This window comes from Aegilops tauschii, chromosome 6 (genome assembly GCF_002575655.3).
Source record: "Aegilops tauschii subsp. strangulata cultivar AL8/78 chromosome 6, Aet v6.0, whole genome shotgun sequence".
Lineage (NCBI taxonomy): Eukaryota > Viridiplantae > Streptophyta > Magnoliopsida > Poales > Poaceae > Aegilops > Aegilops tauschii.
Window position 1 is genome coordinate 33779524 of NC_053040.3, and position 26945 is coordinate 33806468.

Consider the following 26945-nt stretch of genomic DNA (forward strand, 5'->3'; position numbering starts at 1 on the left):
TGTTTAACATGCACACCAAGCATAACTGCGATTTAAAATCATCCGGATCTGTGGTGAAGCTTCCATCCGGTGTAAACCTCTTACAACAACTCTTCATCCCCTACATAATCAGAAACATATCTTCTGTCCTGTTAAGGCACTTTAGGATATTTTTCACTGCGGTCTAGTGATCTACACATGGTTGTCACTCTCGTATCGAACACCACAACATACTTTTTCGGTATACCTGAAAGTTACCTTTATGATCACCCAGTTATACAGTGACGTTTGGCAACCCCAAAGTAACCATCTTATATCCGAGTATACGATATTCTCATGGTCAGGGATGCAAATAAGCAACACTATATACGAAAATACCGACAACATATTGACGACATGATCTTGTAGTATTTCATAAGTTGGGTCCATCCAACGCCATTGTTATCCTAACAATATATTCTCATTATTGTCGACTTCCTTGTTACAATAACAATGCCCATGGTTAGGAAAACAGAATCATCAAGAATACATGAGCTAGTTCAGAGGTTTGACTAGGGATATGATTTATGTTTATCTTTTCACACATGCAAAGAGGTTTTCCTCACGATGAAAAGAGAGGTTTTCATATGAATCTCACTTTCAAGACCATTGCAATTATAGCGCGGAAAAATAAATTTAATTATGAACATTGAACTATAATAATAATAATAATTTACTATTGCCTCAAGGGCATATTTCTAATATTAGCTCGTCGCTGGAGTGTACATGATTCTGACCGGACAGGTAACAACTTGCGTACAATTCAACTGGTAGGTTCCGTATGTTAGCAATAGAAGGAGGCATTTTTGTTATAAATAAGAAGACACTAGATTGCTTACAGTTATGCGAAACCTACTTGGTACATATTGTCAGCCTCTCTGTGTACAATCCACTTCTGATGCTTCTCGTTTGTTGATTACGTTGAAAACTTCATTTGTAGAGTTTAACATGGTAGGTCCCACATGTCAGCTTCCCAGTAGAAGGAGGCACCTTTTTTTGCCTCAAAATTTGTTTCATGTCACTCGATTATGCGTTAGGTCGAGGCCCGATATGTCGTCACCACAGCAACACATCAAGGCCTCAACCACTAGTCACCATGGAATCCAAAGTGTCGGAAAAGGGGTCGCATGGGACGGATCGTCTAGGGCGATAAATGAAACGCTCTAACGTTGGTCGGCCACGAGCCTTGTATCCATGCAAATCCGGCAAGTGGGCCCAAGCGGTCAAAACGCGAGATCGGTACTGTGTGTTCCACACATGTCCCAATGTTGGTGTTTCTTTTTTGTGATTTTCGTCAAAAATGGTTGTTCCCTGACATCCTAGCACCAAATGTGATTTTTATTTTTGTAATTTACTCTTTTCTCCTTCCCCCCTCTTCTGTGCAAAAAATAAAAATACAATAATAGGTCTATGACAAAGATTAAAAGTTTGAGCACAAACATTCACAGATCTAAACAAAACCATTGATCGACTTGGGGAGATTGGGATGCCAACTTTCAGAAATTGAGCGTCCCACCGTATCAAACAAAGGCTGTGGATTCAGTATTTTCTGAAATTTTACCCTCCTCTAAAAAATCTCAACTTTCAGAAAACTTGAACCGCACGATTCAACTCGTGAAGAAGAGCAGCCAAGCTTGAATCCAAAAACAAACGGAGATAAAGCTGCTAGTCACTATGAACCGATAAGAAGGTGATAAATCCTTGTTCAGTCAAACACCACGCACAAGTCCCTAAACTTCACAACGGGTCAAACCTACTAGTACGTGAAGCTCTGATTAACTCGTGCCTTTGCAGTTCCCAAGACATGCAACCGATGCACAATAATTCTTCACCGCTAGCCGATGACCGAGTTAACTCTCGCAGACTGCGCCGGAGGCCTGGAGAACTTGCCTATAAGAAGCCGCCAGCCATACTACGTTTCGACATCCCGCTTTCCTTCCACACCTCATTATTTGCCCATCGCTCGTGGCATCATCAGCTCGACCGCGATGATCTTGGCCGTGATCCTGGCGGTCGTGGTGGCCGTCTACGCCTTCTCCAGCCCGGCGGGCGCCGCGGGGACGCTCATCTCCGTCGTCTGCTCTCTTTGCGGCTGCGCGTTTGGGCCTCTCTCATACTTCCAGATCTACGTCGTGTGTTTTCTGTTTGGACTATGAGTGATGACAACGTGCTGCTATTCCCCGGACGGCAACCGGCCGGCGTAGGTGGAAAATGCTCTGCTCGCGTTTTGGGTATCTCTTTTAGTCCATGTCTGGTCAAATAATGTGTCATAGTTATGTAGTGTGTTAAGTTTGGAGTACTGGTTGTAAACTGCTATTGTTTTGCGCCAAGTCGTCTCGCATCTCAAGCTTTATTTGAGCTTAATTCTTCCTGCAGTTTCTTGTACTTTTCTTTTCGGAAAAAATTCTCGTGCTTTTGTGATCTCATTTGATTATGTGAGGACGCCGAAATGCCCACCCTTAATTTGGTGAATATTCATATTCAAAATAAGTTTTCAAATTGAACAACCTTTCTGACACATTGCATATGAATCCGTAGGAAATCGATGGTAAAAAAAGAAACCACGAGATTTGATGTTGGCTTGTTAGTAATCGACAGACAGATCGAATAGCTTACTACTAAACATTATCCTACACCGTCCATATGGCAGGAAATACTTTATTAGTAATTAATGTCAACCAAAATATCTTGATGACTATAGATAAACATCATTCAGCACTTGGTGATTCAACTCATTGGTCTTCCAGACTACACTTAAATGTCATATGGCCAATGCCGACCTAGATTGTTATATCTATAGTCGTATATCTAGTGTATATCTACCAAAACTACATAAAATCGGCTCATGTGGATGTTAATATAGTGTTTTGGAATTGGTATAGTAATCATTAAATCTACAAATTGTATAATTAAAGAAGTAATCCACACACGTATACTCTTTTAGCAAAAAAATTGTAGTGACTATATCATGACCTAAATATTTCAGTTTACATAATATATCCATGCATAAAACCTCAGAAATATTTTCAAATATTATTCCAATGTATGAAAAGTGATGCCCTCGCATTTCAGACGGCCACTGTGCTAGTATAAAGTTGGCAGCTTCATCCCATCCGGTCAGGCTGTGCTGCTGAAGTTGTTGGATCTCGGTTGCGAGAGCAGCAACTTTGTTGGTAGGAAGGGGAACTAGGTGCCAGCTACTTCAAGTTGATGAGCATTTGAATGGTGCAACTTATCCCTTTCTATGTAAAATAGATCATTGTTAAGTTTTGATCAATAATGAATGAGTTGTACTTGTGCCATGAAAATTTAACAAAACTTGTGACAGCAAAAGCAGGGACTATTCAGTTCAGAATCATCATATAAAACTCTGAAGTCTTATATTACAGCAAGATGAAATGTTTAGAATACAAAGGGTCGATAGAAACCCAGACAGGTAGCAATCCAAAACAGAAATAACAAATACATCTCGAGCAATCGATCCAGGCAACAATGTGAGCCCAAGCGTCAATCCAGCCATTCCAACATAGCGGCGAAAGATCAACAAACCCTTTTGGGGATGCACATCTGGCCTGTCATGTGCCAACTTTCACCTCCATCATGGTGCGCATACGGGCATGACGGAGTGTAGTTCTCCTCCATGACCAGGAGGTTCCACTGCGCATGCGGGTCATGAGTTGAGAACACGGTCCAGTCAGGAGTGGCGTTCTCATACCTGCTATGTGTGACTCGGGCAAACTCCTCCACGTCCTGGTTCTTCTCCATGTCATCCGGGTCGATATCAACGGTGAAGATGTCACCGTAGGGCCTCTGCGAATGCAACAAGAGCGGCAGCGACATTGGGTCAGCAGACACCGCGGCAAGATCTGCCGTCACGACGATGCTCCGCCCGTCCGGGCTGAAGACCGGGTGGTTCACGTGCCCGGAGAAGTCGTACCCGCTCCGGATTACCCTCACCACAGAGCGGTCGATTGCGTTCATCAGGTAAACAGCAAAGTACCCGGGGTCCATACCATGGTCGCGCTCCGGAGCGTCCGCGGGCTTGTCACGGTTTGATGAGAACACGATCCAGTCCCTGTCTGGCGACCACTGGCAGTGTGTGTCAATCCAATCACCCTCTGTTATCCGTTCCGCTTCACCACCGTCCTCCCCGATCTCTGCGTCCATCATGTATAGATTCTTGTACTTTTTGTGTCCCCCATTTCTTGTCGATCGGAAAACAAGTTTTGTCCCTGTATAAGTGTAAATGCATAAATGTAAATATACAGCGGTCATTGTGAGAGGTATACAAAGTTATCACCATGCCAAGGGAAACAATATTCGTATTCAATGGACTAGAGGACTCATGGAGTCACTGAAGCAAGGCTGCAGTGGTGGTACTTCCTTACCGTCTGAATTGGTGGATGGGAATGCATTATTGAATTTTCCCTTCGTGAGCAGTCGCCGCTCTCGTGCACCAGTCGATACGTGAGGGATGGCGTAGATCTCCAATATTTCGTTCGCTTTGAAAGACGGTCCCATACAGACATAAAGTATATCCTTCTTTTGGTTCCACACCGGTGAGAAGACACCATCAGGACCATCCGTCTATATGTACAAGTACACAAATACAAACAGAGCACCCATAGTCAATAACAATTGGCCAGTCATAAACAGTCGCAACATCATCCTTTCTTTTGAACCAAAAGATAAAGGGGCATGGTGTACTTACTTCGAAGACAACACGCATTCCGTCACTATCGGCCAGCCACACGGCTTTGAACTCGTTATCGACGAATGCAAGCTTAGAGCCATCTTTGGAAAATGCCGGGAATGCACCGGCAACCCTGAACAGACCAATATCTTCATGATGGGACTGCAGCTTGTCGAACCGCCTCGGGACATCATCTCCATGCTGCAGGAGACACAATGTTTTAGACACCTTGAACGACATCACTACATACTCCATTCCAGAAAATAAGGTGCATCAATTTTCGTTAAAGTCAAATATATGTATGTTTTACCAAGATTACGGAATAAAATATCAACATCCACAATACAAAATAAATAAAACATGAAAATACTTCCCATGATGGATCTAATTATACAAATTTGGTATTATAGATATTAATATATTTTTCTAAAAACTTGGTCAAACATGCACAAGTTTGACTTCAAAAAATAATACACCTTATCTTTTGGAACGGGGGAAGTATAATTAGTGTAATGTAACTGTGCAAGTGTGTAGTACTGAACAAGCAAATCATTGTGCATAGGGCATAGCCACAAGGGTAGGTACCTCGAGATGGTCGCTTTTGCAACGATGGTAGCCAATGTACTTGCCGCCATCCATTACAAAGGGGTTGTAATGGTCGCCTTTTGGCTTGGTACACCGAGTGATTTGAAGTGGCTCCTCCGGCAAACCCATGTCAAAAACCTCGATGTGACGGTACTGCGCTTCAACACGGACGTCAGTGAACACAGACTTCTGGCGGATGGTTGCCACAGCCACTCTGCTCTCATCAATGGCTGCTGGTGTCACTGCATCGATTGCTTCTGGGGTCACACGGAGGGTCTCACCGGTGCTCAAGTCATACCGAAATACACCCCAGTTATCCCCAACCTTTTTATGGAAAAATAGTACTGTTTCGCTTCCCCATGATGGCCAGCCAGCGTTCTCGATCACCCGCTCGCGCTCCAGATATGTGCTCTCTAGGTCCATCACGTAAATGCTTGTCAGCAAGTCTTTAACTTCACCATCCCATTTCTTTCCTTGGAACGAAGCCACTGCTACCCTTTTCCCAGATGGTGACACCGAGGGGCTTAAATCGGACGTCCCTGTTTATGTATGTAGAATTAAACAGGTCAACCAAATATTATTTAAGCAGAAATTTAGCCATGCATCCAAGAACAAGTAGAAGTACATCAAATTCAGAAAGGACTCAACTTAATTAGTCATTCATATATCCAAAGACAAGTATGCAAAGTAGTAGATCAAATAGCAAAAGGAAGATAAGATCCAACAACCAAATTACCTGGTGGGGTGAGGCGCTCAGTTTCGCCTGTTCTGAGATTAGTTTTGTAGACGACATTCCAGGGGCTGCGGCGTTCTTGCACGGGCTCCTTCGTGGACACGAAGACGAGGTAATGGTCAGCTGTGTGACCATCCACCTCGTAGCCTCCTGCGATGCAGCCGCTGTCCTCCAGACGGGCACCACTGAAGAAGTCGCCGCCATAGATGTCCCCCAAGGTGAAGACCCTGACTTCGTCGCCATCATCGAAGCGCAGGCCTATATGAAGAGTCTCGAGGTGGTGTTGCCTTTCGGAGACGAAGACCAGGCCGGTGAGACGGCCCGAATCGATGGCGGCTTCTTCGACGTCTTCAGGAGCCAGATCTAGGTGCTTGACGATCGTCTTGAGGGCCGCAGATGGAATGGGTTGGCAATTGTAGTTATACGACACGCCATCCGTCAAGTGCCGCTCCTCCGCCCTTGATGATGCTGGAGCTGGACAGCAGAATATGTCGAGGGGCACCGGAGGCCTGTAGCACGCAAAGAAGGCGATGCTTCCTCTGCTCTCGCCCATTTTGAGAATGCTGGTGGTGATGAGAAGTATGAGTCTAAGCCAGCGATATGGAACTGTGGAATATGGCAGAAAGTAATGCAAGGTATTATAAAGCTTGGAGCTTAGTGTGGTATGGGACTCCACAATATGCGACCTACAGGGCCAAGTAGCCTCTTTGTTAACTACTACCAGATTAACTATCGCATACTTGTACGCCATCATAGTTTGCTCAACTGTCAGCACGTTGTGTGCAACCACCAACAATTTAAAACGAGCATCAGTTTGATATATTTCAATGTATTTTGGTTGTGTAAAACAACTGCAGACGCGGTTGTGCATAACTTTTTAAATTTGTATCACTAACTTTTCATACAAGTCATTCTTCAACATTTCTTGGTCTGGATATACTGATGATGGTGGGGTCCTGTGATATTCTGCTGACAGCGATATACTGATATATAGGCAATCACTTAAAAGAAGATATAGCGGCAATCAGGACAGCAACTTGCAACTGCGGCTTGTATTCTTTCTTACCATTTCCATTTCTGCAACTTACAATGACAGTTAAGATTCTTTCATGCTTGCCAGCATATCCATGTATTGCGTGAAACTAAGTTTTGTCTTCTCTCCCCAGGGTGGAATTAATATATCACCCAACCAGAGAGTTGCCAGCAACATCTGGATCAGCATCTAGCAGAGTTGACTTGCACCATAATCATATTATTTTGGCCATGTGGATAGATCTGCCATCAATGCTATTTCTCACACTCAATCGATGGTCATCGTCACACATTTCTTCTATCATTCAATGCTAATATTACTCTGATTAGCCAGGAGCTTGGGACTTCAACAAAGTAAACAAAATTATGCTCAAATGTGCTTGTTTCATATTTTCCCCTTCTCATCTAAAAGGAAGAAAAGGCTCGGTGTTCCATGTTTTATAGCCACATAAAAGAACCACAGTTGATATCTAGCGGCACTTCCGATCAATTTAAAATTGACCAGCCACTTGGTCATGTACAGGTATCTCCTCGAGTCAGGTCTGTGTGAGTGTGGATCTCATAGTTTCCATGGTCCATGAGCTCTTGCAACGAGCAATCGAGCATGTGCAATTCTTGTGAAGTCAATACATGTGAATAGTACTCTTACTATTTGTTTATCGTTCAATGAGACTAATTCTTTCCCTTCAGCATAGACCGACGGTAGTTACCTAGGAGCCTAGAACTTGATCAGAATAAAGAAAAACCAAGATCAACTGTGATGGTTAATTCGTAATTCCTCCCCTCATATGGAAGGAACTGACACTGGGTATCCAGCAATATTTTCAGTTGGTTCAAAACAAACAGGTCACTTAGTCATTTACCGATATCCCCTCAAGCCTTATAATTAGTTTAGCAGGTCAATTGTGACTCTGTTTAGATGGATCTCGCAATTAACATGAGTTCATGTTAGCACTTGTAACAAGCAAGTGAGACTTTTTGAAGTCAATACGTGTGAACTGTCATCTCTCATTTGTTTTATCAGTCAATAAGACTAATTCGTTTCCCTTTAGCATAAACTGACCTTAATTAGCAGGGAGTCTACGACTTAATCAAAGTAGAGAAAAGGCATGCTTGATTTCCCAAAGGGATGGGCTCATAATCTCAGTGGGGGGTATAGGAAAGAAAAAGAGGGCTTACTTCAGTTGCTTGATCAACTGGATGTTAAGGCAGAACTAAATTCACTGAGTGCAGCGGAAAGGTCTATCAAGAGTGATGCTGATGAGCGGACCACTAAGCTTATGAGAGAAGAAGAGTTGAAATGGACCTAACATGCTATAGTGAAGCATGTTCAGGAGGGGGGCAGCAATATGAAGTACTTCCATTTTACTTGCAAATGGGAAGCATCGTAAAAAATATTTTTATTTTTTCAGCTTCAGCAAGATGATGGCACCATTCCATTGTTGGAGAAGCTCAACTCAAGGTGTACATTACTAACTTCTATTTCAGAAAACTGGTTATGGTGTGTTAATAAACAACTAAAAGCTCAAATCTGGGTTGGAGTTTGTGCTTTAGTCTAATAATGTTCGAAAACTGATTAGGGTGTGTTCATAAACAACTAAAAGCTCAAATCTGGGTTGGAGTTTGTGCTTTAGCCTAAGGCTTATTTGAAGGTATTGCAATAGTATTGTTTTTAACAATCAAAGAGCTTCTACTTTCCTGCAGGTTATCTGCAATGGATCCTTACATGATCGTTAGTTCAACCTGTGGAGGCGCCGGCTACAGTGGATTCTGGGTGCAGCCACTTGGAAATGGTTGCTCGGGCTTTGTTCAGCCGATTTGGTTGGCTGCATAGTCATATGATAACCACAGATGAAAAAAATTAAATGCAATGTAGCAACCACCAAAGTAAAACAGAAAACACCCACGAAGGAAAGTAAAGGAAAAGGAAAATATTGCATTGTGATACTAGTAACAGATGGTTACCTGCTCAATCAAACAACATCAAAGCACTTCCACTGGGGCAAATGAACTTTTTGTTCAAAATTTCAGCTCCACCATGTCCACCATCAACGCCCGTGTCTGCAAGATTAAGAAGTCAAAGAACCATTGAAATGCAATGAACAATGAATAGATACGAGCGGGCATGAGCAGGGTATTTAGATAAACTCACTTGAGAAAAACAGCTCAGGTTTGATGCAACATTACGAAAAAGATAAACCAAACAACATCTACTAATAAATAAATCAAATATTCTCATAACAATGTATACTCACTAATATCGTAAATTGAAGAACATACATACTTAGACAGTTCACTGATTAGAAGGTAGGGGTATCTAAAATTACTATTAAGCTCATTCCATGCTATATCAGACAAGAATGAAATGTACCCATGCTTATAAATTGTGGCAACAGATGTGATAATGACTATTCATATTCAGATTATCTTTATAAAAATTTAGCCTGAATTCTCCTGCACAAATGAACTTACCACTTGCATCAGGACTCTTCTAAACGTTACAAAAACTATTTTGTAAATATGAAACCAAGTCATTATTATGGATTTAATAATATTAGCAAGGCAAAGATAATAACATCAAAAAAAAGATAATAACATCGAAACAATGAAATATAACTAATTTTATGCTTCATAATGTGCCAATTGAGCTACCTATTTGACACTTGACTTGGTTCAAGCTAGTTTCACTAGAAGAAAAAAAATTATAAGCCGTGTACCTAATACAGTCGGCTGTTGCCGATTTGAACTCGGTTTATATATAAGCCGAGTAAAACTCCTTGCTTATAGTACATGGCTTACAAAGGACCGGCTTATCAGGGATAAGCCGGATGCAAACCAAGGGCCGAGGTGAGCAGCCTGGTTTATATATAAACCGAGAGCCGCGGTGCACCGCCCGGTTTATACATGTATAAACCGAGGGCCGTTCGTGGGCCACCAGCGGTATGTATACGCATGTATATCCCTTTGTAAACACTGAACAATGACGAGAAATCAACGAAAAGAAGCAGGCCCGATTCGAGCTTGTGGCAATGCACCGGTTTTGCGTGCGCATGTGTACTATAAACGAAAAAGAATCAGATTCAGGAGCTGTGTACGTGTGTTCCTTCCGGCAAGAATCGATTATCTTGATGCTGTTGCTTGCCGCCGCTGCTCCTTGCTGCTGCTGCTCCCTACTTCTGCTACTTGCTGCTTGCTGTTGCTACTCCGACGCTACTCCGCAGCTGCTGCTCCTCCGCCGCCGCTGCTACTCCCTACTGCTGCTACTTGCTGCTCCGCTGCTGCTGCTGCTCGCGAGGAAGGAAGAGGGGAAGAGGTGGAGAGGAGGAGAAGGAGAAAAGAGGGGACGAGGACAAGCTTGGCCGAGAGGAGGAGCAGTGGCGGCGAGGCGAGCGAGAGGAGGAGCGTAGGCGGCGAGGCAAGCGAGAGGAGCAGCAGCGGCGAGCCGAGCGGGAGGAGGAGGAGCGGCGGCGGCGTACCGTGGGGAGGAGAAAAGAGAGGAGATAAGGAGAGTGAGAGATGGGACAGATAAGATAGCTACCCAGGGCCGTCCGATTAAACCGAATCCAACGGTCTATATTAACCAATCAGAATGCAAGGGTACCAGCAGTGTTTTTTTTTTTGCGGCACTCAGTTTGTAATGGGGTAACTGCTCACAGCCGTCGGACTAAGCGAATTCAACGGTCATGACGCGTAAGCCGTGGGAGGTCTGCATTGACCAATCAGGATGCAGGATTGTAAGCCGAGTGTTTTTGGAGGCATTCGACTTATAATGAGACAAGCCTGGTGCATAAAAAAAGAACCATGGAAGACGAAACTGTCGAAATCAAAATCTATAATTTCAATCACATTTTCCATATCAAGCAGGCATTAAAGGGAATCCACGGCTAGCACCACGTATAACATAGAAAAAACACCGACGCGTATGAGTCTCGGATGGAACCGGTGTCCGACAAGTAAACACGGGCAGCCACCTCGTGTATGCTGTTTGTGTTTGCGTACCCAAACCACCTGGAAGTGGTGGATGTCTCCGGTAGCAGAGCGGAGCGCCGCCCGTTGATTGAGGTGTTCTTCCAATCGAACCCCGTGGGGAGGGTAGTCTGACACTAGTCGCCGTTGACGGGGTCCAGACCAGGACCTTCTTCCGCTAGGGCCCTGAAACCCGTGGGCGTCAGGGAAAATAAATCTGCCCTAGCGTCGTACAACATGTGCTGGTCAAACTGCAAGGAGAAGAAGCGCGGGCACGATTGGGGGCCTCCAACGTAGGCATGTAGAAGAGCCCTAGGAGGCGGAGGAGGATCTCGGCGAGCAGGTTGTCGTCGTCCTGCCGCCCCGTCGCTGCTGAGTGGCTACGGAGGCGGCGGTTGCTGGGGCTGTTGGTGCAAGATGCAGTTCAGATGACCTTTTCCCCCATAATTCTATATTTTTAGACAGAAAACGAGAGAAAGCCCACGACACTATAGTAAGAAAAATGCCCACCACGCACAACCGTGTATTGGCAGAGAATTCATCTTTAATCTAAAAAAAAGGCCCTCAAAAAAATCTTTATAGTCTAAAAAAGAGGCACAAAATCCTTATTTGTTGCTCTATAAGAAATCTTATGACTATGGTTTTCATTTCACTATTCTTTTTAAGTTGCATAGTTTTCCCATTCACTAAAATCACTGTACCCAACCCAATCGAAGGAGAGGATTCACTCAGTTTTTCTCTAAAAGGAAGAAGATAAAACATTAATTCCATCTCTAGTAAAAAGAGAGGGCTCTGCGGTGCAAGAGTCACTCCATTTTTTCTTCAAGTCTAGAATGAAATAAAATGCAACGTTGGCCAGTGCACTGCACTGAAGCACACAGGCATACTTTGTCTGTATGTTTATATTCCATCTCATAAAAAGATTTTTAATTCTTATGTTATTCCATAGAAAGAAGATAAATTGTCCCAGTAGCAGCATTGCTACTGAATGGGTGCAAATTAGCTCAACTCATAAAAGCGTCATGGGAGTTTTGAAATACGGTTTCAAACACAGGAGCAGAGTTCTTGTGGGACATCAGCAAACGATGCTGAGAGGATATGTGCACACAAAAAATAGATGCAAAGACAAGCAAATGAACTGCAAGATTCAGAGTGACATGGCTAACACTGACACTAACTGAGGAAGTTAAATTTCTCTTCACCTCTGACAGCAAAACCACATAATGTCTACAGAAATCACATAATAGACGTAAGTTCACTGCTTAAGAGATTATTAATTCCAAGTTACAATTGGCCAGGACATGTTTAATCCCTACAAGCGCACATCATCACAGTTGACCAGGGCATGATAAATAGAAGGTCAATTCCCTTGTGGAGCAGATCACAAGCCGCATGCACAGCATAGAGAGTAGAGAAACATACAGCAACTAATCCATTTTCTTCATTTCTGACAACGAAACTTTAACTCTTGTTACCTGCAGAGCAACCATTGTTGTCAGATAAACCGAATTGCAGTACTCATTCACGCGGAAGACATTGAGTTTATCTAACATTTTTTTTGTCTGATTCAGACAGTAGGCATTAGCTACAACAATATGGAGATTGTTCTCTAAAAAACATTATGGAGACTGTTTCAAGAGCTCAAGGTTGAATCGACTCAACAATTTTGGACACAACCAACAGTACAAAGAGAGAACAGCAATAGGAAGACAGTTAATTTGTAGCGGCACACCTTCCATTTCTCAGGTTTTTGGCTACAGCTAGTCTCAGTAGAGCCTAAATGGTTGGTGCTTCAGATAAATCCATTACAACATTCTATAGCTTGTCAAATCTTGTGAAACTTTCTTTCTAATCATGGGCATATGAGGGGCTCATGGAGAAACAGAGCAGAAACATCTGGTTTCTAGCTCGTAAGCATACTCTTTAGAAACGTACAAGCTAGATAATCACTAACACCTAGAATTTAATCAAATTCATGCAGTACAAAATCATGCATCATTTTATTCATTGATACTTCCTTCCAACCAAACAAAGGACTTTTTTTTCACTCTGCGCAATATCAAAAACGAAATGTTGGAAACAGGCAACTACTCGTGAAGAGGGCGGTGTTTAATATATGAATCTAGTCATGCCATTTTTATCATGTGTTCAGTACAAAATTGTTAAACATCTATAATGACCGAAATCGAAGAAATCAGACTGCACACAAACCACAACACAGCCAGCATGTAGCTTGGATCAGACAAACTATATTGGGGATTATGGTTGTTAGACTGATAAAAAGAGACCTGTTGAGAAAAATACTTAACCAAACCACCTAAGATTATCATAACTGTACAATAACTGCAAGTGGTCATTAGGTATGATAATGATCCTGCATGAGCAATAATGTGAATGTTTCCCTAAAAAAGCAATATGTGAAATGGCAAACCCATATTAATAAAGAAAGTTTCAAGAGCCAAGTGCTGAGGTGTTGTTAGTCATCAACTATTTGCATTGATGGAACAACAAACAAATCATCCTCAAACTTGACAGACCCATAACCACAGGAAAAAAAAGCAATGCAATGTAGCAACCAGCAAAAATAAAAAGAAAGGGAAAATATTTCATTCTGCTACTACTAACAGATAGTACATGCTCAAGCATTTCGTCATGTTAGCATGTCTATCCAGACAAATCAGATTATGTATTGTACAAAAGTTTAGCTCCAGAGGGTCCACCACCATTGCCCCCGTCTACAAGAATAATATGTTAAGGAACCAATGAGATTCCAACGAACAGTCAAATAGGTACGAGAGGGCATTAACAAGATATTTAGATAAACAGAATGCTGTATTTTGAGAAAATAATTCATGCCTGATGCAAAATTAGGAATAGATAAATAAAATAGCACATGGGAAAGGAAAAGTATCTAAAGTTACACTTAAGATGGTCCATGCCACATTGGATAAAAATGGAACATGCTCATACTAATAAATGTTAGCAATAAAAGTGATCATGGCTATTCATATTAAGATTATCTTTAAATAAATTTAGCCTGAATTTCTAGCAAATGGACATGTCAGTTACAGCATGACCCTTCTAAAAGTGAAAAACTAATTTGTAACCATCAAACCTAGTCGCCATTGGGGATTTACTATTACTAGCAAGATCGACAAAGATAACCATATTGAATGGAAGAAATATAACCAGCTTTGAGCTTCAGAGTGTACCAATTGAGCTACCTATTTGACATTTCAATTGGTTCAAGCAAGTTTTTCATGTAAATTTCTTCAATTTCTATAAAATGTGCATCTCATCTTGAGTAACATTTGCACTGCAGCGATGCACTAATAGTTAATACCACCATTATGAAATTATTGAGTATGCCTATTGGCCCACAATAAAAATTTAGTTCGATTACTCTACATAATACTGTTTGCTAATCCACCTCAGATATATTATCTTTGCAAATCTTTGTGGGCGTTGTTTCATTCTATGGACGTCCTAGAGTAAACAGGTAAAAGTACACATTTCAACAATAATTATCCAAGAATATCAAATAACTTGGTTTCTTTTTACCTGCAGTATAGACACCTTCGAATGGAAAATGGAGATACCAGGCGCTAGATTCGAAAACTTTCTTGAACAGCAATGATTCAAACTGGACCGTGAAGATGCCAACAGATGTCCACAACAACACCACATTATTGTCCTCAACAAACCCGAGTATCCTTGGGTGCTTTCTTTCCATCTCTGAATTCAGGGAAAGTAGCTTGTCCAATTCAACAGTTCTTCCCAGCGCCCATGAGGCAACACCCTTGCAATCGGTCTTCCTCTTCCATAATTGGGCACAAATGCCTCTCAGGAATAGTAAACCAAGGCCACCACCCTCTGCCGGCATAACCCAAATATTGCCATCTCTCATGTCTCCAGTGTCACCCACTGGCATGGGTATCAAAGCTAGGCTCCGCTTATCCAAATCCAATTCAAGAATTTGTTGCGAATTCCCATAACCATAAAGCAACCATTAAAAGGAACCCCCAACCATCACAGCAGGCATGCCCGTGTAAACCATGGTGGGAAAACCAGAATGCTCTGATGGAAGTGGTGTTGAGATGAGCTTGTCCCATACATCGGTCAATGAAGAGTAAACAGAGGCTACCGCTTGTGTGCTTTGAATGTCGCTGTTGCCTACCAAGACCACCTGGAAATGGTGGATATCTCCAGGAACACGAAGCACCGCCGCGCTGATCGACTCGCTGTGGAACCCGGGAGGAATGTCTAGGAGGTGCTGGTCGCCGGTTATGGGGTCCCACACCAGGAGCTTCATCTGCGCGGCTTTCTGCAAGAAGCGGGAGATGAGTACGAGGCCATGGCGGCATCCGAGGGGCCAGAAGCGGCTGCTGGCCATGATTGGGAAGGAGAAGCGGGCTTCCGGGACGCGATTGGGGGCTTCCAGCGTAGGCTGGAAGCCAATCTCGTACAAATTATTGACGAGCCAGCCGAGGAGGGGAGGGTTTCGGCGGTGGTGCGCGCGGAAGCGGCGGGAGAAGCCGTGGTCGGAAGCGAGGCTGCGCCAGAACTTGCAGACGGCGGAGGCGCGGGGGAGGGAGGAGGGCTGCGGGGGGAGGCGGAGGAGGATCTCGGCGAGCAGGTTGTCATCGTCCAGCGGCGCCGCCGCCGAGGAGCGGGGGCGGCGGCGGGGGCTGCTCATCCTCTCGCGTGACTCTCTGGTGCAGGCCGGGAAGAGTGAAATGTGGAGAGCAGAAGCAGGCACGATGTGGAGTATGGACTGGAGTGTGAGGTGCAGGTGACCTAATAAAGCCCATGAGACTGAAGCCCAAAATTCTTTATTTTCGAGAGAACGAGAGAAAGCCCACCGCCGACAGATTCATATTTGTATTATTTTATAGCCCTAAAAAATTGTATTATTTTATTTTATTTATTTTTGCAGGGAAATTCATATTTGTATTGTTGCTTTATAAAAAAAATCAACAGTAATGTTAAAAATCTGACGTCAGATTTTCTATGGCAAATCAAATCTTTTTTATGGCAATTTATGTTGGCGCGAGGATAACAAATTTAGTTTGCAAGCACGTTAATTTTCTGACAAAAAATGAATTTAGGCGGATTTGACATTGCTTGCCATCCTCGGCAAACATAAATGGCCATAAAAAACGTTCGATCTGGTCAAAAATCTGATCTCAGGTTTGTGGTTGAGCCCAAAAATCCAATGTATAGGGTTTCATTTCATTAAACCTTTTTTAGTTTCTGATTTCACTGAAACCATACATAGAGTGATTCACCCATTTTTCCTAAAATGATAAGAAAGGAAAAAAATGCATTCCATCCCCAGTCAAAAGAGAGGATTCTACGGTGCAAGATTCACAATTTTTTTTCTCCAAGAAAAAATAAGGCTCATCCATTCCCTAGTTGAAAGGAGCAACAAACCATGTTTCCCAGAAGCACAGAAACACGCAGGCATACATCGTTGGATGTCTCATTTCTTACTTAAGAGATCAAGTCATGAAAGAATTCAAATTCAGATGTTAGCCAACTGACCCAAGACTTAGGGTGATTGGCGAGTTACAACTCGTAATTTCATGTAACTCTACCCTTGTTTTTTCCTGACCGTCGGATCTGAAAAATCAGTTAAAGGTTTGTTTTTTGGTCAAAAGGGTAGAATGGTCAGATTTTTCCAATCCGTTCCGAAGAGAAATAGTTCGTCCGCCCCCGCACAGATAACTCTTTCCGTCGTTCCAAAGCATTGCCGCCGCCGCCGCCGCCGCCCTTTCTGTGGTTCCGAGCAAGAGATCTGGCGGCGTCCCCAATCCATTCAAGCAGCCAACGCCAGGAACTGCTAACCGCTGCGGCGCGCCGAGCCGGCCGACGTCTCCCTGCCCCACCGCCACTGCAGCGCCTCCCTCCGCCAAGCAGCCGGCGACGCCCAGCAACACCGGCGAGCACTCCGTGGACAGGTACCTTTCCCTCCCGTACACCCCTCCCCACCCCACCCCACCCCCTCCCCCCGCCCCGCACGTTGGTAGTCAGACTGTCCGCCGGCTGTCAGAGGAATTTCAGTTGCTTGATGCGAACCGTACTGCGTACTAATTTGCTAGTGGCGCCATAACATTTTCTATGGAATACACTGTATGGAAAATACTCTCTCTGCATGTATCAAATCAAGACTGATCACGGGTTAGGTTCGGAGAACAGGAGCTGGAATCATTGGCAAGTCAATGACTGAATTATAAGTCGGTAGGCTCACTCGCCACCGAATATGATTCCCATTCTAGATTACACGCACTGTCGTTGAATGAAAAGCATGATTAAATCCAACAACCTTGTAGTGGGAACAATGTCAATATGTAGCTAGCTAGAGAGATTAGAGGCAGAAGAAAACAAATTGAAGTGATCACATAACAGTTGCAGTTTTATTCAGTTTGCAGTCAAACTTCATATGACATCATAGGAACCAAATGACCTACCTTAATTAACCAATAGTACATGAAGAGTACAAAACACACAATCAGTTTGTTGTGAACAACCGCAAGAGATATAGTCTAAAGAATCAGTACTAACTAGCCCCACCATGAAAAAGGCAGCCTAAATTAGGTGAGCTAGCTAGCATGCCAGCTTAATTAATCAGTGTGCGGATTTTTTTTGCGGGATCCTCATTTTCACATTTAGTACCCTGTGGACAAAGTTATATGCTGCATTCAAGATTACTGCTTTTGAAGTTTGTGTTTAATATAAAAATTAATGGATGTGCTATGATGTTGTGCAGAAGAGACAGATCAGTCATAATGTGGCCAAGTTCAAATTAGTTTCCCTAGACCTACTTCTGTTTTGGGCCTTGCAATTGGCCGATATATAAGATGCAGGTCTGACCATTTGTACTGCTCATATCCTGGTGTACAATTATGATGTTGAGTTATGGTCATCCTTTTTAGTACATGGAGTGAGTTGAATATTCCGATTCTGTTTTCTGTATTTTGTTAACCGACTGCAGAGGGAAGGATGCTACTGGTGAGGAAGTAGTCAAGCCTTATACTCCAAATACACTGGATTTTGATATTGGATACTTTGAGCTTGTTTTAAAGGTAATTTATCGTAAACATGTTCCAACCCCACTGGATGTCTCTTATCATTGATTCTGATGGTAAAAAGGCTATGTGACCAGTTGACTAGAATAATTTAATAATTAGCTTCATTGTATACCATATTATTAATTCACTTCTGAAGATATGCTGCAGCCAAATAGTTCTTTCAGAACATGACCAGCCATCCACAGTTATGAGCTGTTATATCGTGTTAACTGCTGTGTTATGATTGGTTGCCATGAAAAGCAATGCACAGATTTTAAATAGTACCATATAAACGGTGCATAGAATTGTCCATAGGTTGGTACAGTATGTACAATTTTTAGCTAGCATAAATCTGAATCTTGTAAAAGCAGTGCAGTAGCAACAGCGTTGAACTGAACTTCTTTGTTGCAATATCCATTATATTTAAGCACCAAGAGCATCACTTAGTTTAAGTTTTTATCTTTAGAACAAGAGAACAAAACATAGACTAACCTGAACAAAATAAGCCATGATGGAACTTCTGAATCTCTGAACCTTTTATCTTGAGGGGAACATGTGAGCATGGAAATTATTTTACATCCAGTACATGATTGAGACCAGTTGATAATTTATATGTGATATGCAGGAAGACATGGCCGATGCAAGTGCAGAGTGTTTGGATGAGTACGTAAACATTGTCAGCAGGATGTTTCATAGCGAGGATGAAGGTTTTGAGTTCTATAACAAGTATGCTCTTGAGAAAGGCTTTAGTGTGAGAAAAGGCTATGTTGAGTGGGATGAAGCGAACGAGAAGATAATTCTGAGGAAACTTGTCTGTAGTCGTGAAGGTTGCCGTGAAGAGAAGCACATGAAGAGGAAGAGAGAAGATAGGAAGAGGAAGCCACGGAATATCACTCGTGTGGGGTGTAAAGCGAAATTTGTCATTGCAAGAGTCGCGAAAACAGGGCGGTGGTTTGTGAAGGATTTCATCGATGAACACAACCATCCTCTGGCCCCACAAGACCTTGCTTGCTTTTTGCGTTCCCACAGAAGAATCAGCGACGAGCAGAAAGCGGACATTATAGAGATGGAAAGTGTTGGAATCCGGAAACACAAAATCATGGATGTGTTGTGCATGCAGTACGGTGGATATGACCATGTTGGATGCATGACGAGGGACATCTATAACTTCTGTCATCGCTACAAGCAGGAAACAGTCGCTGCCGGTGATGCTCAGACGGTGATCTGTCACATGATGGCGCGGCAAGAGAGAGACCCAGATTATTTCTTGAAATACTTGGTTGATAAAGATGGGCATCTGAAGGGATTGTTCTGGTCCGATACTCAATCCCGCCTTGACTATGAGGCTTTCGGCGATGTTGTGGTTTTTGATAGACATACAGGACCAATAAGTACAATCTGCCGTTTGTGCCGTTTGTCGGGTTGAATCACCACCGCAGCACAGTTATCTTTGGATGCGGGATCATTTCTCATGAAACTAACAAGGCGTACGAGTGGATGTTGCGGACATTTTCTGAAGCCATGTCGCAGAAGCATCCGATATCTGTAATCACTGATGGGGACCTTGCAATGCAGAGAGCGATCAGGGTGGTGTGGCCTGACTCATACCACAGGCTGTGTGTATGGCACATTCAGCAGAACATCGTACGCCATCTGCATGATGATGAGGTTAGGGAAGAATTCAGATCTTTCATATATGAATCGTCTTCTATTGAAGAGCATGAGAGAAAATGGATAGAGTTCTTACGAAGGAATGAAGTGACAAGTGAGGAGTCGTGGCTGCATCAGATGTATCATATGAGGAAGCTGTGGTGTGCTCCATACCTGGTGGGGCGCTGTTTCTTAGGATTGAGCAGCAATCAGCGGAGTGAGAGCCTAAACTCCGTGCTACATACACATCTTGAGGGTAAGATGACATTGTTTGATATGTTAGAGCACTATGAGCGTTGCCTTTCCGGACGACGCTTGAACGAGGCGATCCTAGACATCGTGGCCTTGCAGTCCGTTCCATTTACAGACGCTGATGCTTCAAGTCTCGAGAAACATGCTGCCCGGGTTTTCACGCCTTGTATGTTTCAGTTGGTCAGATGAAGCATAAGTGTTGTTAGCAAATGTGTTATCAGCGAGATACTAGATGCATGGGAGTTGACTACATATGTTGTGGCTAAGATCGATAGAAGAGAGAAGAAGTTTGAAGTGCGCTGTGAGATGAAGGAAGGTTCTTTGTACAGGATCAGTTGTTCTTGTCGTAAGCTGGAATGCTTGGGAACACCTTGCTCTCACATATTCTACATCTTGGGAATACGTCAAGTGGAACTGCTGCCTAGGTGTTGTGTTCCCATGAGGTGGACGATGAGTGTGAAGTCTGCATTCCCTCCGACCAGAAAGAGCGAGATGTATGACTATTCGGCAAGCCTTATGAGGTACCGTGAGTTGCGGAATTTGAGTCACGCGGCATGTTTCCGGGCATGTCAATCTAGTGAGGAGTATCAGCATCTGAAGATGGTTCTGAGTGAACAAGATGGCAGCAAGGAATCAAGTCGTGGTGAGGAAGAATGCATTAGATTTGGTCCGGTGCTGCCACAGACCACGGAAATTGATTGTGGAGATTTGGAAAAGGTTCTTGACCCAGTGCATGTGCAAGGCCGAGGTGCACCGAAGAAAAGGCTGCAGGCAAAGATGAAGAAGCAAAGATCAAAGAGGAAATGTGGCTACTGTGGGGTGGAAGGTCATAATCGGCGTAAATGCAATAAATTGAAAGAGGTGTCAAATATGTCTTAACTTTGATTTTTACATCTGATTTACTCATTACTATAGTGCACTGATTATATCTGTTGCTGTGTAGGAAATGATGGCAGCAAACTGTTAGCTACAGCTCTCTGTACAAGGCCATTGGCAAAATGGACGCAGCTGTTGAGCCTCAAGAGAGTGATGTTGTGTTGGTGGCGAAGTGCCCCAACCCTGAATATCCTATGTGAGCATTACTGTGTTTCTTGGTCTTTTCTTTCCACATTGATCCTGTGGTGCAACCTAGCTGCTAAAGCCTAAAAGTATTATCTGTTATATGGACATTGAGTTCTTTTTGTCCTAAAGCAAGTTTACATGTGCTGGCAGAAAGCCATTCCTACATGCAGGGAGGGGCTCTCTGAACTTGCTCCTTGAGCATGATGCTTTGTCTTTTTGGTTTTGTGAAGAAAATTACTTTATTTGTTACCTGAGATTCTGATCATGTTTGATCCTTAATTTATTATAAGTATGGGTCCATTTTACATGACTGAGCTTGTGCATGAACCATGGAAGTTTTCCTCAGGCACATATTTCTTCTTGTATTATCAGTTTTTTTATAATGGAATGCAACTATGAAATGGAAACATGCTAGTCTCCAATATGAGGACATTTAAGCTGTACTGCCTGGAGCTTTCGATAAAAGAAACTATGTTCATTGATCAAAGTTGATTCTTTTGATTTACGCACATAACATTTGAGTGACCAATGATAGCAAAATATTCTGATCCTGAATCCTTCCTATGTTTCCTTGAACCAGGAATGCCATGTGAAGGAGGGTATGAGGAAGATTTTGGATGGTCAGCGACAAGGGCGTCATCAAGAAGAACAGGGAGCTGCATGCATTTCCTGGGTAGCAGTTCTAACTGTTTTTGTCATATCTCATTGTGGATTAGTGAGAATGTTATGTAATTAGTGATCTGCAGTCCAGATAGTTTAGCAAGTGAGATGTTTGCTGTGTTGAGGATGTCAGATTGCTCGGCTGCAGGTGGGGAACAGTGCCGACTTTGTGTTTTTGTGGACGGGTCGAGGCATATTCTATCAGATTTTCTATACTGTGCTTTCAGGATGTTGTATAATACAATTTGCTGGAGCATGCCATCGCTTATACAGGTTTAAGATTATGCATTTTACATGTGACGTTGGCAGGCATATGATTATGCGCGTTTTCGGATCTAGATATATACAATGACGCACACATTCGCCTTTAACAGTAGATTTTAATAGTAGAGATAACTGGATCATCACGTGTATTGATGTCTTTGATGTCCAACTTCCTCCGTGATCCGCGCCGCACTCCCCCTTGTGCTTGACTGCTGTGCCGCCCAGGAATAACATGAAGATGCATCAACGGTTTGAGTGCGATCGTTACCGACTCCGAGTTGCAGCGGAAGAAGATGAGTTGATGTAGATCATACTTGGAGTCCCTCGAACCATAGAAAATGTAGCTTCACCCCTCCTAAGATTTCTTTGAAGCTCCGCCACTGATTTCAAGTGGAGTCCCTCGTTTAATTGATGTTATGAACATAAAACTGGTTTGGACTAGTGCAGCACATGCAATACAAAAATAGTAAAAGCCACAATTAAGTGTGCGGGCAGCAAAGGAACCTTTCATCTAAAAATTGAGCAACAACTCAAAGTTGAAAGCCTATTATTGTAAACATAGTCTCGCAATTGTCACTTCAATGAAGTGATTGTTGGTTCAAAAATAATGAAAAAACTACTTGGGACAATAGTTCAGCTATAAAGCTTGAAATTGTAGAAAAACCAAAAGCCTACTGAAGAGGCTCGTCACTGCTGCCGAAATCCAATGCCTTCTTCGGATTGTTATCTGCAAGTTTCTTCCTTTTGGGCGATGACCCATATTCGCCCAAGTCCCTCTCGCCGATATCCATGTACCCACATGCATATATGTCTTCTTCAGACATGTCCTGCCCAAATGCATGCGAAAGGTATTTATGCAAATGATGTGGCCATTTTTTGTATAATAAATAGGAACTTGGAAATATAACCAACCTGTTCAGACATGTCATCATCGCTATTATCTAAGAATGCACAATTCTTCACAATGTACAAATGACATTTCTTTATCCCTTCTAAAGCGTGCAACATTTCATCGACGTCATGCTGGCCTGACATCTGTACCATTCCTTCAGGTGGTACGCACCCAGGCTTGATGTAGTACAAATCTGCTTCCCCTTTGTACCCATGGTAACGCAAATTTTTCACCATTATCTGCCAGTCCACCTTGCTAGGTTCAACTACTGTCGTCATACCAGGTTTCTTGTTGTGGTATGCTTGAGGAACATGAGAAAGTTCTTCGTCCACATGAACAATAAATTGCATTACAACTACCTACATACGGCTCGTTGACATCAGTTTTTGCACAATATTAAAGTGTTCATACGTAGGATGTGCATACCATTTGTAAAACATACTTACTCGGCGACGTGGTGATGAGACAGATTGTTCCGGTGGTGGGATGTCGCATTTTGCCTGCGGAGGTGGTGATGAGACAGATTGCTCTAGTGTACTGATGTCTTGTTGTGCCTGAGCATGCTGTTGATATAAATTGATTTTTGTTTGTGTGTGGATAATTTAATGAATAATAAGTAAATAATGAAAGGTACCTTCGTGCCTGTACTAGCATGGTCTTGCATCATACCCCCTTCCATGCGGATCTCCTCCATTTTGGCCTTCTCATCCTGCTGAGCCTGCTGTGGTTACAAACTGATTTTGCTTTGTGTGTGGATAACATAATGAATAATAATCTTAGTAAAGGAACGTACCTTCAGACGTGTATTAGCACGGTCCTGCATCGTATTTCCTTCCATGCGGATCTGCTCCATCTTGGCCTTGTAATCCAGATCATTGCGGTCCTTTGGTAAGTTAAGGTCCATGCCCGCACGCGTCTGCATGTTATTGAAGCCCATTTTACCACGCTCGAGATGTAGAACGCGGTCTTGCATCATATTCCTTTCCAGTCGGATCCCCTCCATCTTGGCCTTGTGATTCATGTCATTACGCTCCTGCTGCAACATACGGTCCATGTTCGCACGCGCCTGCATGATATTGAATTCCATCCTGCCACGCTCGAGCTGCATAGCGCGATCCAGGTCCTTGCGCTCCTGCTTCAACTTTAGGTCCATATCGTCATGGAAATGCTTCAACCTCTGATCCATGGCTGCACGCTCCTCAGTCATCATCTGTTCCACGGCTGCACGCTCCTCCTTCCTCATGCGGTCCACGGTTGTCCGCTCCTGCTTCAGATTCTGATAAAGGCAAAGGTGTCCCGTCTTTCGATGAGATGATGAATATCGCTTTGATGGAAGTCGACTTTGACGATCCGACTACGAACGTGCGAGGACGTCGCGCCTTAGCAATCGCTAAACCAACTCCGAGAGGTTATCGACCATGCCGGAGCACGATCAACCTGACCACGAGGGTCTGTTTCCTGCGAGCAAACAAAGAACAGGCAAGAAACTGAGATTGCAATCTGGATATTGCGAATATAAGATGAAAGCTTTATTGATCAAGGTGGAGTTCTGTGACGCCTTTGTCTGGTCGCTGAACACAAACGAAGTACGCGAAGTTGCAGCTATGGCGAACTTTTAATCTAAACAAAACCCAAAGTCTAAACGACGCCCTAAGTGCTGTATATATGGAGGAAGAGGGGGGGAATTTCGTGGCCCTTGAGGAAGGGGTCCGAAACCAACCCTATCTCTTGTTTCCCCACACATACGGACTCTAAAGACAGCCTATACTTATGTATTTCGAAATTACATGGGCCTGACCCAATAAAAAAGGTGATGCAGCACCTAGAATAGCCTCTGGACAAAAGTTATGAAGTAGCATCTTGTATATTTCGTCCAAGGCTTCATGCATGCATTATGGTGGCTTCAACGTCCTGAAATCATCACTTGTAACTCCGTTCTTGTTCCCCATGCGCATGCCATCATCTCCATGCTTGTTCTTGCTCCAATGTTCATCCTTCTCAAAGCTAGGCCCTTCATTTGTAAGCAAAACAAATGTATCCAATTTAGGCAGCATCATATTCTCATGAACATTAGAATCATTACCAAGAAACGAAAGTACCTGGTAATTTAATTGGCGTGCGCGAGCTCTAGTAATTGGTCCAGTATGTATAGCAGCAGGGGCTGTGGGTGTAACAATGGTATTGATGTCCTCATCATCCTCCCCTTCTTGAAATGAAGTCGTCCTCGACGGAAGCTCATCTTCCTCACCCAAATAAGGCTTCAAATCTGCAATGTTAAAAGTGGGACTAACCCCAAAATCTGCAGGCAGCTCAAGTTTATATGCATTATCATTTATTTTCTCTAACACCTTAAAAGGACCATCAGCACGTGGCATTAGCTTTGATTTGCGCAAATCAGGAAATCTATCCTTACGCAAATGTAACCAAACAAGATCTCCAGGTGCAAACACAACATGTTTTCTACCCTTATCTCCAGCAAGTTTATATTTAGCATTCATACGCTCAATGTTTTCCTTAGTTAACTCATGCATTTTTAAGATCAATTCAACACGTTGTTTAGCATCAAAATTAACCTTCTCCGAAGATGGAAGAGGCAACAAATCAATAGGTGCACGAGGTAGGAAACCATACACAATTTCAAAAGGGCACATCTTAGTAGTAGAATGCAATGAACGATTATAAGCAAACTCAATATGAGGCAAGCATTCTTCCCACATTTTCTTATTATTCTTCAAAACAGCCCTAAGCATAGTAGACAATGTTCTATTGACTACTTCAGTTTGTCCATCAGTTTGGGGGTGACAAGTAGTACTAAAAAGCAGTTTAGTCCCCAACTTAGCCCATAAACATCTCCAAAAGTGGCTAAGAAATTTAGTATCACGATATGAAACAATAGTATTTGGCACACCATGCAAGCGAATAATTTCACGAAAGAACAAATCAGCAACATTAACAGCATCATCGCTTTTATGACATGGTATAAAGTGTGCCATTTTCGAGAATCTATCCACGACAACAAATATGCTATCCCTCCCCTTCTTTGTTCGAGGTAAACCTAAAACAAAGTCCATAGATATATCCTCCCAAGGAACACTAGGTACAAGCAAAGGCATATATAAACCATGAGGATTGAGTCGTGACTTAGCTTTTTGACATGTATTGCAGCGAGCAACAAAACGCTCAACATCCCGTCTCATCTTTGGCCAAAAGAAATGTGTAGCAAGTACGTCCTCCGTCTTCTTCACGCCAAAGTGTCCCATTAATCCTCCTCCATGCGCCTCCCTGCAACAACAAAAGACGAAGAGAGCTAGCTGGAATGCATAGCTTGTTAGCACGGAACACAAATCCATCATTAACGACAAACTTGTTCCAGGTTCTTCCTTCTTTACAATTCTGCAATACATCTTTAAAATCAGCATCATGCACATATTGATCTCTGATGGTCTCCAAACCAAATATTTTGAAGTCAAGTTGTGAAAGCATAGTATAGCGACGAGACAATGCATCAGCAATAACATTTTCTTTACCCTTCTTGTGTTTAATGACATAAGGGAAAGTTTCAATGAATTCAACCCATTTAGCATGTCTACGATTCAGTTTAGCTTGACTTTTAATATGTTTCAAAGATTCATGATCAGAATGTATAACAAATTCTTTGGGCCATAAATAATGTTGCCATGTTTCTAAAGTCCGAACAAGAGCATATAGTTCTTTATCATAAGTAGAATAATTCAGACTAGGCCCACTCAATTTTTCAGAAAAGTATGCAACAGGTTTGCCATCTTGTAATAACACACCTCCTAATCCAATGCCACTAGCATCACATTCAAGCTCAAAAGTCTTATTAAAATCAGGAAGTTGGAGTAAAGGAGCATGTGTCAACTTATCTTTCAATACCGTGAAGGCTTCTTCCTGTGCGGTACCCCAAACAAAAGGCACATCCTTCTTTGTAAGCTCGTTGAGAGGTGCAGCAATGGTGCTAAAATCTCTCACAAAACGCCTATAGAAACCAGCGAGTCCAAGAAAACTCCGCACTTGTGTGACCGTTTTGGGCTGCGGCCAACTCTC

The 26945-nt window shown here is 42.9% G+C and overlaps 1 protein-coding gene, 1 long non-coding RNA gene and 1 pseudogene across 3 annotated transcripts; 1 reads left to right on the top strand and 2 right to left on the bottom strand.

Moving 5' to 3' along the window:
• Window positions 1–3361: 3361 nt before the first annotated feature.
• Window positions 3362–10584, bottom strand: LOC109751417 (uncharacterized). Of its 2 annotated transcripts, XM_020310309.4 has the most exons (8): window positions 10157–10584; window positions 9027–9122; window positions 8788–8887; window positions 6033–6592; window positions 5297–5835; window positions 4730–4912; window positions 4407–4605; window positions 3362–4250 (listed from the first exon to the last, which is right to left on the bottom strand). In XM_020310309.4, the coding sequence occupies exons 4-8, from the start codon at window positions 6580–6582 to the stop codon at window positions 3559–3561; spliced, it is 2163 nt and encodes a 720-aa protein (XP_020165898.1). In that variant the 5' UTR covers window positions 6583–6592; window positions 8788–8887; window positions 9027–9122; window positions 10157–10584; the 3' UTR covers window positions 3362–3558. The 2 variants fall into 2 exon arrangements, with proteins under 2 accessions (XP_020165898.1, XP_020165899.1); XM_020310310.4 differs by lacking the exon at window positions 8788–8887.
• Window positions 10585–12255: 1671 nt separating this feature from the next.
• Window positions 12256–15759, bottom strand: LOC109751409 (uncharacterized; annotated as a pseudogene).
• A 955-nt stretch (window positions 15760–16714) lies between these two features.
• On the top strand, window positions 16715–22007 carry LOC109751420 (uncharacterized). Its single transcript, XR_002230110.3, has 6 exons — window positions 16715–16987; window positions 17797–17893; window positions 18022–18112; window positions 18723–20860; window positions 20943–21071; window positions 21642–22007. It is a non-coding gene; the product is annotated as an uncharacterized lncRNA (long non-coding RNA).
• The last annotated feature ends 4938 nt before the right edge of the window (window positions 22008–26945 follow it).